At 46.6% G+C, this 17,061-nt stretch overlaps 1 protein-coding gene across 1 annotated transcript in view; it reads left to right on the top strand.

Annotated features, from left to right (window-relative positions):
• Positions 1 to 17,061, top strand: part of LOC140428025 (cilia- and flagella-associated protein 47-like) — a 1,060,448-nt gene that overhangs the window by 795,362 nt on the left and 248,025 nt on the right. Inside the window, exon 54 of the mRNA XM_072513997.1 lies at positions 2,092 to 2,199. Within this exon, the coding sequence (XP_072370098.1) occupies positions 2,092 to 2,199 (108 nt within the window). The remainder of the gene's footprint in view (positions 1 to 2,091; positions 2,200 to 17,061) is intronic.

Raw genomic sequence — 17,061 nt, 5'->3', positions numbered from 1 at the left:
CTATTGTCTGACGTCTTTACTCCAGTGAGATTGAATACTTTCCATTCGTTTTTTGATATTTTAAAGAGGGATCACATCCTCACCTTAGATAATGCTGGATTATTCATTTGGTAGCTGTCAAACCGTAGACAAGTTACATTAACAACACATTTTGAACTGTAAATTTTGCAAACATTTGAGAAAAGAACATTGCTTTAGGATTGTGGTAACATTTTGTCCCAAAATAAAAATAGTAGCTTGATAGAATATCCAGAGGAACAATATATTCAATTTCTGTACATGTCACTAATACTATTTTCTATAACTTATATAAGAAATCAAATAATGATCCTTCACAGTTACTGTGAAATAGCCATCTCAAAAAGGAGTCTGTTTACATATTGCTGAGACTCCCATGAACTTGTCCATGATTAAAATGATAAAATGTTGGCTCGAGGTTATTCATTTGGTCATCTGTGTGGGTCTATCAGTCAACAGAGGGAAATTGATGTGGATGGTTTGAGTTCCAATGATAGGTTTCTGCTCCAGAATCATCCAACAAGGTACTTCTGTAGCCCCCTAGCCTTACCTGCTGCATGTAATTAAGGGGGTAGGAGGATGGTGAATGGGTTTTCTTTGCAGGCTATGTTTCCATAGAGTGCCCAATGGTCAGTGGCAGAAAGGAATGTCAAGGAAACATTGCTGAAACCTGTTTGTAGCTGTAACAAGCACTCCATACATGAAGGTCATAAACTCCCAAATGTTTTGTTTAGTAGCGTCATCTGAATTTTAAAAACAAATTGTGTGTTTTTACACTATTTAAAGTTTATTTAAAAGTTCATTTTAATATTAGTGTTCCCTTGCTTGGCTGAGAGCCCAGACTCTCATAAAAGCTTTTACTGTGTTGATACAGGTGCAAAGAAAGGGAAACTTTGATAGATTGACAGCTTTAAGATATTATAATATTTTAAAATATTGATCAATATTTTATCTGCATTCTGTTTTGTCAATGGCTCAATGTTTATTTGCACAAGATAAAGACGTGCCAAGTGCTTAAAGCTCCTGTTATTAAGACTTTAAAGTCTGATTGACACTTCTATAGGGTTGTAGTAAGAGCAGTTTTAAAAAAAATTTTGAATGAGTATGTTATTAGCAATTCAATAAATGCCATTGTCTTTGCCAGGTGTATTGGTTCTGCACATGGTATATACTGGACGAATGGGCATGAAAATGCAAAAAGTTGGCATGGAGAATAAGGGTTATTAGGGGTGGGGAGGGCATATGCGGACTTAGTGGCATGGAGGTGGCATGGGGAGTAGTTGTGGGGGAGGAAAGGTGAGAGAGATAAGGGCTAGAGGATCTAAAATATAAGAAAAAACTGGCATGAAGTGCCAGAGGATGGAGGTGCAGCTTTTAACCAGCCTGCCTCAACCCTCTGCCATTCCTCTGAATGCTTCCAATATGTTCTCCCCGTGTCTGCGTGGGTTTCCTCCAGGTGCTCCGTTTACTCCCACAGTTGGCCATGCTAAATTTCCCTTAGTGTCCAAAAAGGTTGGGTGGGGTTACTGGGTTACGGGGATAGGGTCGAGGCGTGGGCTCAGGTGGGATGCTCTTTCCAAGGGCCGGTGCAGACTCGATGGGCTGAATGGCCTCCTTCTGCACTGTAAATTCTATGTTTCCATGAATAGCTGGCCCACATCTATACCACCCCCGTCTCCCAAAACTGGGTCTGATGGGGCATATTTTACCAAGTCAGGAAATTTCATAACTCGAGTTACCTGCCTGACATCTCAGCACATGCATGAAACTTACATTATGTTTTCTTTACTGCATTACAATTGTTTTCCTGCATTTAACCATCAACCTTTTCCATCAGTCGAGCTTTCATTGCCAGTGTTTTGAGCTTCCTATTAGTTTTCCTGATTAAAACTATTTCAAACATTCAGATATCGCAACAATTAAAGTAAGCAGGCACTTGATGCATGTTATCTCATTGATTGGCATGTCTACTTCAAACAATCAAATTGGGCTTCTCATCAAACAATTAAATGGTACAAGTGATGTAATGAATAACAAAAGCTTAAATACCTTCTTATCTGTTCTTATTTGAAGCGTTATCTTCCACTCAGACCTCATAGGAGAGTTTTGGTATGAACTAAACCTCATTGCAAAGAAGCCTACACCAATTACGCTTCCAGAGCTGCAGTGTGAGCTGGGAAAGTAAGTACCATACTACATAACAAATCATTTTTAACGTTAGATAACTGTAAATGCCAATAATCATCCGAATTTTCTATTGATTTCTTATCATTATTTTGTTTGGCAGTCACTGGAAGTGTCATAACTGACCACCAACTTGAAAACAGTAGGATACTGTTATGTTCTTGTAATGTGACAATGATTGAGTTGGCATACCAAAGAACATCTAGTTCTAGATTAGTCAAATTTATTAATGTATAACAAACTGTGGGTTGGAAACTAATACTAACAAACTGGATCAATCACAAACACAACTAACCACGATGAGTTCAGTCTTCTAACTGAAGCTCATTCTCCTGTAAGAGCCGTTCACGCACCTTATCATTATTAATTCCGAAGACAATCTGATCTCAAATCATTGAGGATTTTAATGCCGCAAAGTTACAAGTTTGTGCTTTCAACTTGAGGTCGGTAAGAAAGTTATCAAAGTACTCGCCCATCTTCTGCGTGTGCATTCTAAATATGTACCGCTCAAAAGTTTTGTTCTTTTTCGGAGTACAATGCCCATCAAACTTCTTAATGATGGCATCAAAGCTTTTACCACCTTCCTCGTATTCAAAAGCAAATGTGTTGTAAATCTCTATTGCCTGAGGGCCTGCTACAGTTAGAATTAACACTATTTTTCATTCATCTGGCTGCGCTTGTAGTTCTAAGGCTGCCACATACAGCGTGAACTGTTGCTTAAATGCATGCCGATTGCATCTAGATTACCAGTTACTCAAAGATACTGAGGTGTTTTCAAACTCTCCATCTTCTTCTTTTGCCGGTTCAGCGGTTCTAGAGATTTCTTTCAATGATCCCCATTTGTTATTTTTTAGCACCATTTCTGAATTTGAAGACTATGGGCGGGATTCTACGGCCGTTCGCCGATGCCGAAATCGTGTTCGGTAATCGGCCAGAGAATCCCTGTTTTCGCCGGAATCGGGGGCGGCGCCGTTTTTGCGATGCTCCGCCCCCTCAAAAACTTTGTACCCGGGGAGTACGTTGCACGCAGTATGGACGGGCTCAGAATGTTACCTGAGGCCCTTTCCCGATGCTCCGCCCCTGATGGGCCGAGTCCCCGATGTCGTGGGGCACGTTTGCTCACACCATTCGGGAACCTTGCTTGGTGACTGAGAACTGAGTCCAGCACCGCCACAGTCGGGGGGAGCTGTTTCGCGGGTGGGGGGGGGGGGGGGTTTGGCAGGCGGTGGGGGTACTGGTGGGGGGTGGTCCGGGGGTGGCAAGATTGACTACAGGGGGGCAGTTTTTGGCAGGCCGGGTCCACGCGTGACCGCGCCACGTTCCACGGCGCGGCTGCTGCCATGCGCATGTGTGGCCACGGACCCAGCCATTCTCCGGCCGTATCCGCATGTACGCTGATAGCTTTATACTGTGCGGCTGTTAGCCCCCCACGGGATGGAGGATCGGTGCGGGGGCGACGCAGACTTTCCGGTCTTAAGACATAGCCGCAGGATCGGTGAATCCAGCCCTATGTCTTTCAAATGTTCACACTTCTGGGGCGGAATTCTCCGCAATCGGCGCGATGTCCACCGACCGGCATCAAAAACGGCGCGAATCAGTCCGGCATTGCGCCGCCCGAAAGGTGCGGAATCCTCCGCATCTTGAGGGGCCGAGCCCTCACCTTGAGGGGCTAGGCCCGCGCCAGACTGATTTCCACCCCGCCAGCTGGCGGGAAACTGACTTTGCCGGGCGGCGCATGCGCGGGAGCGTCAGCGGCCGTTTATGGAATCCCCGCGCATGCGCAGTGGAGGGGGTCTCTTCCGCTTCCGCCATGGTGGAGACCATGGCGAAGGCGGAAGGAAAAGAGTGCCCCCACGGCACAGGCCCGCCCACGGATTGGTGGGCCCCGATCGCGGGCCAGGCCACCGTGGGGGCACCCCCTGGGGCCAGATCGCCCCGCGCCCCCCCCCCCAGGACCCCAGAGCCCGCCTGCGCCGCCTTGTCCCGCCGGTAAGAGAGGTGGTTTAATCCACGTCGGCGGGACAGGCATTCCAGCAGCGGGACTTCGGCCCGTCCGGGCCGGAGAATCGCCGGGGGGGGGCGCCAACCGGTGCGGCGTGATTCCCGCCCCCGCCAAATATCCGATGCCGGAGAATTCGGCAACCGGCGGGGGCGGGATTCACGCCAGCCCCCGGCGATTCTCCGACCCGGTAGGGGGTCGGAGAATCCCGCCCCAGATCTTCAGTTTTACATCATCGCCTTCTGGTACCATGTTATGTTCTAGTACTGTGACAATGATTGAGTCGGCGTACCAAGGAACATCTAGTTCTAGACTAGTCAAATTTATTATTGTGTATCGAACTGTGGATTGGAAACTAATACTAACAAACTGGAATAATCACCAACACAACTAACCACGACGACTTCTACAGACTCCCCATAAGTTACAGTGTCACATGGTATACTTTGTCTGCCACTTAGTGGCGGGAGGTCAACCATAGTTACATGTACAATTGCCTATGGCTATCACTACAGATTCAGCGATACAATTATAATAAAATATGTGTGTTTATAGAATCATAGAATTTACAGTGCAGATGGAGGCCATTCATCCCATCGAGTCTGCACCGGCCCTTGGAAAGAGCACCCCACCCAAGCCCACACCTTCACCCATCCCCGTAACACAGTTACCCCACCCAATCTTTTTGGACACTAATTTAGAATGGCCAATCCACCTAAGCTGCACATCTTTGGAATGTGGGAGGAAGCCAGAGCACCCGAAGGAAACCAACGCAGACGCGGGGAGAACGTGCAAACTCTATACAGATAGTGACCCAAGCCGGGAATCGAACCTGGGACCCTGGAGCTGTGAAGCAACTGTGCTAACCACTATGCTGCCGTGCTGCCTGTTTAGCGTGAATGCCTTGTGTTGCCGTTCCAATAACACTTTCTGGTTATATCCATGATGTCATGATATTCAGGTAAACATCATAGCACATACACACATACATACTGATGGAGAGATCAACGGACCAATCAACACACACAACACGACAGCCAATCACAGGCAAGAGCATACACAGTACAAAACAGGGAACATAACACTTCCTGGGCACTCGGGCAGGAGACGGCTCAGGGCACAGAGCTCATTACAAGCCACTCAGACATCCACCATGTGCTGAGTGCCAATACACGATAGAATTAGGAATAGGTCCACAGAATCAAGGGTCATGATCGAACCTCAGTAAACAGTTTACCAGTGTAAATAGATGTTTGAAATAAAACTGCGTTGTACCATTCGCAACCGTGTTGGTTCATCTGTGTAGCAGAGTACACAACACTTCACATGATGTGCACCCCTTGGAACTTGAAGCTGTTAACCATCTCCACCTCGGCCCCGTTGATGCTGACAGGGGTGTGTACAGTACTTTGCTTCCTGAAGTCAATGACCAGCTCTTTAGTTTTGCTGGCATTGAGGAATAGATTGCACCACTTCACTAGGTTCTCTATCTCCCTCCTGGAGCTGTGAGGCAGCAGTGCTAACCACTGTGCCACCGTGCCGTGAATGTATGACTGTAATTGAATGCATGGTAACAATGGTTAGCACTATTGTTTCATAGCGCCAGGGTTCCAGGTTTGATCTCCGGTTTGTGTCAGTCTGTGTGGAGTTTGCACGTTCTCCCCGTGTCTGCGTGGGTTTTCTCCCACAAATCCTGAAATACATGCTGTGAGGTGAATTGAACATTCTGAATTCTCCCTCAGGGTACCCGAACAGGCGCCAGAGTGTGGCAACTAGGGGCTTTTCACAGTGACTTCATTGCAGTGTTAACGTAAGCCTACTTGTGACAATAATAAAAGATGATGATGATGATGAGTAAAGGTTGGCTCCAGTCCTAATCTTCATCAGCTGGCTATCTAGAAAAGAACACTGGTGTCAGCATTGTTGCTGGTGTTAGTGCTAACGATGGCTTTGGTAATTTTGTTGGTGTTGCTACTGGGTCTCCCATCACATCCAGTTCCGCTAATCCTGTTTTCCTGTCTTCTCGCCATGCTCTTTGATATTTGTCAGCTTTGAGAGTTTGTCTATTATCTTTTAATTATTGTCATTAGTTTGGTTTCCCTAACAGAGTTTTTGCTATAATTGTGCACTGTCAGCAAAATCATTTGACATCAAAATGTGTAATTTGGAATGAGTTTTTATGGTAGAAACAGTCATCTTTTGCCAGAAAAAACATTCACATGCCATATTTTAACATCATCATCATCATGATTGAGTTTTTCTCTCTCACGATTACTTCAGGAGTCAAAGCATTAGAAGTGTTCAAAAGTTATGGTAAATTTGTAGAAGTGTCCATTAGTATTTGGAATTGATCATTTGCGCTCAAAAGCATTTTTAGCAATCAATTAGCTATTTGAGGAGATTATTGGACATTAGGCATCAAAAGCAATTTTCAGGCATCAGCTGCGTTGAATAGACATTTGTCATTTGAGATGTGCAATTGATTACATCCATGCATGCGGACACTGACAAAACAAATTAGGCATTAAATTATATGCCTATGCAGTTTCGCCAACACTTCTGGTTGGGGGTCGGGTCAAGGGAAATGCCGATTCGGGGGAACCACAGATTTGAGCCAGGGAAGTGGGATGAAGATTTTCGGAAATGGGAGGTGAAGGGGATTAAGACACTAAAGGATTTGTTTCTTAGTGGTCGGTTTGCAGGATTGAAGGAGCTGGAAACGAAGTATGGGCTGGAGCAGGGGGAAATGTTTAGATACATGCAGGTTTGAGATTTTGCCAGAAAGGAGATACAGAGCTTCCCGGAGGAGACGGCCTCCACATTGCTTGAGGAGGTGCTGTCGACACGGGGACTGGAGAAGCGGGTAGTGTCAGCGGTTTACCAAGCTATTTTGGAGGAGGAGAAGGCATTACTTGAAGGGATCAAAGCAAAGTGGGAGGAAGAGTTGGGAGAGGATATGGAAGAGGGCTTCTGGTGTGAGGTGTTCCAGAGAGTGAACGCCTCCACCTCGTGCACGAGGTTGGGGTTGATACAGCTGAAGGTGGTATACAGAGCACACCTCACGAGGGCGAGGATGAGCCGATTCTTTGAAGGAGTAGAAGATGTGTGTGAAAGTTCGGGGGGTAGCCCCGCTAATCACGTTCATGTGTTTTGGTCCTGTCCAAAGCTGGAGGATTACTGGAAGGAGGTTTTTAGGGTAATTTCTAAAGTGGTGCATGTGAAACTGGACCCGGGCCTCCGGGAGGCCATATTCGGGGTGTCGGACCAGCCAGGGTTGGAAACGGGTGCGGAGGCAGATGTCGTAGCCTTCGCCTCGTTGATCGCCCGAAGGCGGATCCTGATGGGTTGGAGAGCAACCTCTCCAGTCTGTGCCCTGGCCTGGCAGGGGGACCTGTTGGAATTCTTGACTCTTGGGAAGGTTAAGTTTGAACTGAGGGGATGGATGGAGGGGTTATACAATTCATGGGCATTATTCATTATGCACTTTCAAGAACTGGATAACATCGAACATTAGGGCAGCAGGGTGGCGCAGTGGGTTAGCCCTGCAGCCTCACGGTGCCGAGGTCCCAGGTTCAATCCCGGCTCTGGGTCACTGTCCGTGTGGAGTTTGCACATTCTCCCCATGTCTGCGTGGGTTTCGCCCCCACAACCCAAAAGATGTGCAGGGTAGGTGGATTGGCCACGCTAAATTGTCCCTTAATTGGAAAAAATGAATTGGGTACTCTAAATTTATTTTAAAAGAACATCGAACATTAGTTGGGGGGTGGGGGGGGGGGGCTGTATGTGTTAATGGTGACTATGGGTGATTCCTGATTCGTTTTTGTCATTTGTTTATGTGAATATGCGGGCTAATGTTTGGGGTTTGATGGGAGGATGGGATCGTTGTTATTGATATGGGGATTGACATATTTGTTACGGATTATTGTTCGTTGTTGGTGGGTGTAAACTTGGGAGAAAATGTGAAAAAGGAGAATAAAAATATTTTTTTAAAAATGATATGCCTACATTAAAAGTCAAAATATTTTTCACTTTTGAGTGCTCTTCCTGAGATTTTTTCGATTTTGTTTGATTTTCAGGGGCTCATTTTTCATTCTCACTAACTTTTTTATTAGGTAATCCAGTCACATTGTAACATTACCTTTCGCATTTGGATTAACATATGATTTGCATTAACATTTGGACTTGCACGGAAGAATTCATCAATATTCTTGATAATTACCACCCCTCCATTAAATTTCAACCACAACATACAAGGGAAGCACTAATTTTCTTGAAACCACAGTTTTAAATTGTTACACGACAGGAGGCACGTGTCAGCAACAAAATAAGAAAACAATTGACACACGTATACACTCAAAAGGCCTTCACCCTAAACTGGTCTTCTGTGGACTGGTGAGGTCACAGCTCATGTATTTCAATTGCTTATGCACAAATCTGAAAGATTTTAACTAGATTGTTCTACCCTTTATATTGCATCTCAAATCTCAGACCCAGATTTAAATTTAACAATTGATCATTGATTCAGCAGCAATTACTGTTTGCAAAAGAGAATTCCAAGCTTCTACCATCTTACTCCTGATAAATCTGGTTCTAATTCTCCAACTATGTTCTCTCAGTCTAGACGCCTCTAAATTAATTGATCATTAACCTCATTGCATTTCCTTCATTACAACAGTGACAACACTTCCAAAGTATTTAATTGACTGGAAAGCAGTTTGGGATGTCTTAAGGTCATAAAAAAGCCTTATAAAATTGCAAGTTGTTCATTAATGTTTGGGATCTTAATATATGCAAAATGGCTGCATATTTGTCTCCTATACAGTTATTGCACATCAAGTAATTCACAGTATGTGAAACGCTTTGGGATGTGATCAAACATAAATGCAAATCATTCTTATGAAAAAAAGCTGTTCAATATTACATTATCCAATTAACACAGTATTAATCACAATATCATTCACAACATTTTTCCCCGTATAGTTGCTCCTGAATTTATGTTGCCGTAAGCTGGAGACTTCACATTAATTTGTCCAAATGTCATGAAGGGTAGCATGCAGTTGCAGCAAGCTATCAGGAAGGCTAATGGAATACTACAGAATCTACAGGAGTAGTGAGGTCTTGTTTCAATTCGAGAGAGGCTTGGTTAGACCGCACCTGGAAGACTGTATGCAGTTTTGCTCTTGTTACCTCAGAAAGGATATATTATTGCCATGAGGGAGTGCAATGAAGGTTGATCAGACGTGTTCCGGGATGGCAGGACTGCCCTTTGAAGAGAGATTGGGCAAACTGGGTCATTATTCTGTAGAGCTTCGAAAAATGGGAGGTCATCTTATTGAAACCTATAAAATACTTAAAGGAATAGACAGGGTAGATGCTGGTCAGAAGCTTCGCATGGTTGGGGAATTGAGAACCAGAGGCACAATTTCAAAATAAAGAGGGGTGCCACTGAGGACTGAGATGTGGAGAAGTCTCTTTACACAGAGAGTTGTGAATGTTTGGAGTTCGCTACACCAGGCGGCTGGCGAAGCTCAGTCATTGAGTATATTTTAGGTAGAGATTGATAGATCTATGATTAACAATAACGTAAAGGGGTTATGGAGATAGTGGGTGCAATAGGCATTGAAGTGTCTTAACAGCCAATCATGGTATTGAATGGCAGAGCAGGCTCGAACGGCTGAATGTTCCCATGTTCCAATGGATTACCCCAATTCATTACCTCAACTACTTCAAGTTCTCCTGGTTCCAAGTTAGCTGAGTATCCTTTTTTTCACAGATTAAAACTGTTCTCTCGCCTTTCTGGCCCCTCCCCTTTGCAGCTCCACTCTTATACTTGCAGCCTCCCTCTCCCCTTTGTAGTCCCCCCTCCTGCCTTTGCAGTCCCCCTCTCTCCCATTTGCAGCCTCCCCTCCCATTTGCAGCCCTCCCTTCTTTTTGCAGCCCCCCCATCCCATTTGTAGGCCCCCTCCCATTTGCAGCCAACCCTCTCCCCTTTGCAGCTCCTCTCTCTCCGTTTTGCAGCCATCTCTTTCCCTTTTGGAAGGCTTCTCCCGCCCCTCTGCAACCCCTTTCACCCCCCTCTCGCCTCTGCAGAATCTTTTTCCCCTCCCACTCTGCAGCCCCTCTCTCTCCCTTTTCTTGCCCCCTTTGTAGTCTCTCTTCTCCCCTCTGTAGCCCCCTCCCCTTTGTAGCCCCCTCTCCTTTTTAAAGCCTTACCCTCCCCTTTGTAGCCCCGTCTCCTTTGTAGCCCCCCTCTCCTCTTTGTAGCCTGCCCCTCCCCTTTGTAGCCCCTGTCCCCTTTGTAGCCCCCTCTCTCCTCTTTGTAGCCCCCTCTCTCCTTCTTGTAGCCCCCTTCTCCCCTTTGTAGTCCTCCCTCTGCTTTTTAGTCCCCCTCCCCTTTGTAGCCTCCCACCTTCCCTTCTAGCACCTCTTCACTTTCTAGCCCCTCCCCTTTATAGCTCCCTCCCCTTTGTAGCCCGCTCCCCTTTGAGCCTCCCGCTCCTCTTTGTAGCCCCTGTTTTGTTATGCTCTTGATGTAGCATAAGCTGCTTCCTTGATGTGCACTCTGACAAAGGAAGGTTCAGACTTGGAGAAAACTTTAACACATTTATTACTGTTAACGATTCTCCTACTTGGATTCAGTTACAGCTACTCAGACTGATGAACCAGTCTGCTACAATCCATGTGGTGGGTGTGATGTTCAATCAACCCTGTGTCTGTACTCACTGAATGTCTCCACTGGAAAGAGACTGAGCATGTGTGATGTGTCCTTTTATATAGGTTGGTGTAATGCCCTCCTGTGGTAGTGTCACCTCTGTGTGTATCGTGAATGCCCATTGGTTGTGTCCTATCTTACTGACCTATTGTTGAATGTCTGTGTGCCATGTTTCTGGTGCTCCCTCTAGTGCCTAGCTAGGTGTAGTGTATGTACATTAACCGTTTGTGTACTTACAGTGATGTATATCACCACATCCCCCTTTTTCCGAGTTACATATTTTCTGTACAGTGTTAAAGAAAATTGAACAAACGTGGTAGATAAGTGATGCTATGTACAAGTTATGATAACTGTGATGACTATCCAATATGATACAAGACCAAATCATAGTTGCGATGACTTTGAGGATAAGACAAAACAAAATAAAAGTTATGATCCAAAGTTCATGAATTTATATGGTCTGGTATAGAAGTGTCAATGGTGGCGGTGAACGCTGTCAGTGTCCTGCTGTTTGGTCATCAGGAGGTGTTCAAGTGTTCAAATCACTTCATTTACTGATTTGGAGTCTGTGTCTTTTTTTTTCGATGCTTATGGTAGCAATTCTTGATGGCATCTATTCTGAAAGCCAGGTTGCCTGTTGGTAGTGCAGAAACATGAATTGGTAAGATGCATCGTCCTGCCATGATCTGTCATTGTACTGAGCTGAGCAGTAACAGTGTCCCTCATTTGCAGAGTTGTACCATGTTTTTACAGGTCGTTGTTTCATTGTTGTCGTTTCTGTCTTGGTCGTTTTCGTTGTCGTTCTTATTCTTGTTGTTGTTTTTGTCATGCTTGTTTCCGTTGTTGTTGTTTTCGCTGTTGTTCTTGTTGTGCTGCATGTTATTTTCGTTGTTGCTGTGGCGCTCAATGTGTGTTCCGCTTGGATGATGTGAGTCATTGTCACAGTTATTGGTGTCAGCGTCCTTTGTGGTATCTGTTGTTTCCTTGAGCATGCCGTCACTGAGTTTGCGGCGCTCCCAGTCTGGAGTCATGTCCGGCTTACTTGAATCAGCTTTGGCTTGTCGATTCTCCCCGTCTGGAGTCATTTCATTCAGGACTGCATTTGCTTGTGGAGAGGCTCGAGCGGATGAGGTGTGAATTAACGTGGTGTCACCAGAGTCACCAGTAATCTCACTGTTATTGTCTTCTTTAACCTGTTTTAGGAGCCGCTCCCTCTCCTCCTGTGGCGATCCCATACTCTTATCCTCTACAACCATCTGACTGCGGTGAGTTTCCAGCTCATGCAGCATTTCATACAGCATCACAGCTTCATGCTTCATCTGGGAATGTGCTATCTCAGCCCCCAGGGTTTCCTTCTTCATGTTTAATATATCCAGCTCTTGCTGTCGAGCATCCAACTCCTGCAACACGCGTTCATTAATTGCATTCATTGTCATATATCTGGCTTGTTTGTCTTCTGCCATGTTTTTGATGATGGTATCTGTTACATTGAGCGTTTCTTCTTGAGAACTGTGTGAATGATCTGATGTTGCATTGATGTTGGTGACATCAGTCATTTGTGGTGGATTTGATTCCTCTACTTTGCTTCCTTGGTACTCCTCTTCTAGAGTCATTTCTGGTTCACTTAAATCATCTGTGATCTCTTTGTGCTCCTCTTCTGGAGTTATTTCTGGTTCATTTGAATCACCTTTGGTTTCTTGGTGCTCCTCTTCTGGAGTCAAGATCTTCAAGATTTCTATTAACGTGGTCTCTCTGGACTCTTGGTGCTACTCTTCTGGAGTCAAAATCTTCACGATTTCATTTGACGTGGTCTCTCTGGACTCTTGAGTAGCCGTCCTCTGATTATTGAGTGCTTCTGTGCAGACGAGCTGAGATATGTCAGTCTCGCTGTGATCCTGCACATCCTGTATGGGAATTGTGATTTCTTCGTCACTTGCCTCACATACAGTGGGTAGACATTCAGTGGCTTCTTGTTGGTTAAATGAGCTGGGTAGGCTTTCATAGTCTTCTTCTGGTGGCTCAAATAAGCTTGATAGATCTTCATGGTCTTGTTCATGCATGGCGTTCGCTCTGGAGTGTTTGCTTGATTCTATTTTTGAGTCTGTCACTGAGCTGTCTGTGGAGGCTTGCATCACTCTCTTTGTGGAGGCTTGTGTCGCTCTCTTTGTGGAGGCTTGTGTCGCTCTCTTTGTGGAGGCTTGTGTCGCTCTCTTTGTGGAGTCTTCCATCGCTTGCTCCATGGAGTCCTTCATCGTTCTCTCTATGGAGTGCTTCATCGCTCTCTCTGTGGAGTCTGTCATCGCTCTCTTTGTGGAGTCGTGCAGTGTTCTCGCTGTAGAGTCGATCTGTGCCCTCTCAACGGAGTCGTTCTGTGCTCTATGTGTGTCATTTTCGTCTTGGGTATTGCTGTCATCCAATGTATTGACGATCTGCCATGGCACCATGGTATTGGATGCATCTACCATGAGAAGAGTCGTGTTGAGCTTTTCAACCGTGTTGCTGATGCTCTGATCAGGATCTCCAAATAACTCAGCCATGTCTGAGCAGTATTGTGTGTATTGTTCAATAGACAAATCATCGCTTTTTGTTTCGGAGTTGTGATCGTTCTCTTCATGTTCAATGAACAAATCAACTTCTTGTGTGGAGGTTGGGACCCTTCGTGGTGCGTGGACCACTCTCTGTTTCTTGACATCAGGCCGCAGCATAATCCTGCACTCACGAGTCGGGATGTCATAACTGCTGGGCTGAGGATTCCCCAATCCGAAGAACTCATCGTCGGGGTCTTCACGGTACAACACCTCTAGTTGCGGTTCGGATTTGGTACTGGGGTAGCCATCACCCAAGATGAAATCTTCGTCTGATCGTTGTCTTCCAAAACCATATCATCACGTTTTGTGTCGGAGCTGGCATTGGGCTCGCGATGTCCAAAGAAGAATTCAAGACCTGAGTCATAGTCTTCAAGGACTGTATCATCTCTTTGGGCGGTGCTAACTGCTTGTTGCAGGGTTCTGCGGAGGTTACTTTCAACTGCTGGTCGAATTTCAGGCATTGTGCTGTCGTTCCAGGTGAAAGAATCGGGTTTTATGGCTTAAATTTTTTTTTTGTGCTTTGGGACATTTCCCCTTTAAGTGGGTGTGGTCCAGGGCCTCTGACGCCACGAAGCGTGTGACGTAGTGCATAGGAAGCAATTGCGCATGCGCAAATCGCTGTACCTTTACTTGGGGCCTTTTTCGCAATTGCGCATGCGTGGCCTCGCGCAAACGGACCTTCCCGTTCAGTGCGCTCTTTGCGCAACTGCGCATGTGCGGCTCCTTTTCTAAGATGACTGAAAATCAAAACTGCCGTTCGTTGCTGCAAGCCGACATCGTGGTGAGTTTTGGCGCATCTTTTACCTTTTCTTCTTGTATGTGCCTCGCAGAATTCTTGGAATTTGTCCAGGACTGCCTGGAAGTCGCTCTTGTTTTGCCCCTTTGAGTATTTGAAGGTCTGGAAGATTTCAGCTGCTTCTGGACCCGCGATGGTAAGTAGAAGATTTATTTTCTCTGCATCCGCCACGCCATCTAAGTCGCACGCTACCAGGTAGATCTCGAATCTCTGCCTGAACGCACGCCAGTTTTCACTGAGATTGCCTTGGTACCTGAGCTGCTGTGGAACCGGAATCTCGAACATCATCTTGCCTGGCTGCTGTTGCTGGTTGTCACTGGTCGCTGATTTGCAACTATATGGATTTAACAGCCACTCCTGGGTACCACATTTTGTTATGCTCTTGACATAGCATAAGCTGCTTCCTTGATGTGCACTCTGACAAAGGAAGGTTCAGACTTGGCGATAGCTTTAACACATTTATTACTGTTAACGACTTTCCTATTTGGATTCAACTCTACTGTTAATCCTTCTGTAGCTACTCAGACTGACAAACCAGTCTGCTACAATCCACGTGGTGGGTGTGATGTTCAATCAACCCTGTGTCTGTACTCACTGAGTGTCTCTACTGGAAAGAGGCTGAGCATGTGTGATGTGTCCTTTTATATGGGTTGGTGTAATGCCCTCCTGTGGTAGTGTCACCTCTATGTATATCATGAATGCCCATTGGTCGTGTCCTATCTTACTGACCTATTGGTTGAATGTCTGTGTGTCATGTGTCTGGTGCTCCCTCTAGCGTTTAGCGAGGTGTAGTGTATGTACATTAACCCTTTGTGTACTTACAGTGATGTATATCACCACAGCCCCCTCTCTCCTTTTTTCAACCTCTCTCTCCTCCCTGCAACCCCCTCTCACTCTCCCCTCTGCAGCTCTTCTTCTTTCTCTCTGCAATCCCTCTCTCTCTTTCTCCCCTCTGCAGCCCTTCTCTCTCCTCTCTGCAACCCGTCTCACTCTCCCCTTTGCAGCCCTCTCTCTCTCTCTCTTCCCCTGTGCAGACCTTCTCTCTTTCCCTCTGCAGTCCCCCTCTCTCCCCTTTGTAGCCTCTCCTGCCAGCCTTGCCTCCTAGCTTCACCTCACTTCCTACCAGCATACAGGGGTGACCTTTCTCTCATTGGTCACTCCCATGCTGATTGAATTTTTCAAGACCTTTTGGGGCTTTCAGAGGCAAATGTGCCCACCACCCTTATATTTTGAATTCTGAAACAAACTGCTTGCAACAAAAGCTAAAAACATGAAACATGTTGATGTAAATTAACTTCAAATGTATACCTGTTTTGAGTGCATTTTTCTCTGGAAGGTATCATAAGCTCCTTACACATGTCTGGCCACTCATACAGAAGAATTTGAACAATGACTTTACAGATACCATGGGCGGGATTCTCCGTAGCCCGATACCGAAATCGAGAATGATGATCAGGCAGAGAATGGCTCCCGATGCCAAAATCAGGGCAGGCACCTGGTTGACAGCGGTTCGTAATGCTCCGCCCCTCCAAATCGGCATCACGGGCCGCACGCTGCGTGCAGTCGCAACTCTGATGGAGCATCATCAGCTGGCCCACCTGTGATGCTTCACGTCCGATGTGCTGAGTTCCCAATGGCGCGGGCCGCGTGTGGTCCCAGTGGTCAGAGGCCTGGCGTGCCGACTGGCTACAGTGTACAGCGCCACCACACTCGGCCGAAATCCGTGCTGCTGTCTGGGGGCCTTCTTCTAGGGCTGGGGGAGTGGTGTGGGATGGCCAGGAGGTGGACTGTGGTGTTGGGATGAGGGGTATGCATTCCAGCAAGCAAGTGACATGTTTTCTGCGTGACTGGTGCATGTGTGATGGGTGTAGGTGTACGAGGCTGCAGCTTGTCAGTCCTGCGCATGTGCGGCCTGGGACATGGCAATTCTCCGATTGTTTTCCGCACGTTCCATGGGTGTTTCACACGGCGCCGATGATAGCTCCTCACGGTACCAGAATTGTTGAGGGTTTTGCGCCACATTTCCCGTCGTGAAACACCACGGATTCTCCATTGACGCCAGCATTTAGCCTCAGGAACGGCGAATCCCGTCCCATATTTTACTGAACCATTGAGGTTTGCGCCAGTTTGCTATCCACCCTGCCATGCTAATTTAAAACAAACTGTGATGAATGGGTGACACATTCATTATGCCTATAAAGCTTATGCTTACATGTATGTTAGACTCAATAAGACAAATAGGATTCTGAAAAGGGGGGATATGAAATGGCTTTTCCAGGAGGTCATGGGCTAACGGCTTGAAGACATGGGGCTGGATTCTGCGGTCACCTATGCTGGAATCGCATTTGGCGACCCGCTGGAAAATCATAGTTCCCGACCAAATTGGCATCGGAGCATCGCGAAAGCGGCGTACTCTAGGTATCCGCTGCTCCACATATCGACGGCCTCAGGACATTGCCTGAGGCCTGCAACCCCGACGCTCCGCCCCGACCGGCCGAGTTCCCGACGGCGTGGGACACGTGTGATCTCACCCGTCGGGTACTCGACGTGGCGGCTGCGGACTCAGTCCAGCGCCGCCACAGTCGGGGGAGGGCTGATCTGCGGGCAGGAAGAACATTATTCGGGGCTCGGGGCACTGTAGGGGGGGTGGTGGTCTGGGTCACGTGAGCCTGCTGAAGGGGGGTGACTGGGGGGACTATCCTCCACCTTGTAACACTTCGCGACCGCTGCAATCGGAGAATACAGCCCATGATTTGTCAAGCAC

This window comes from Scyliorhinus torazame, chromosome 8 (assembly GCF_047496885.1).
Source record: "Scyliorhinus torazame isolate Kashiwa2021f chromosome 8, sScyTor2.1, whole genome shotgun sequence".
NCBI classification, from domain to species: Eukaryota; Metazoa; Chordata; class Chondrichthyes; order Carcharhiniformes; family Scyliorhinidae; genus Scyliorhinus; species Scyliorhinus torazame.
The sequence above is the reverse complement of the archived record's forward strand: the minus strand, read 5'-3'. Positions and strand labels throughout refer to the sequence as shown.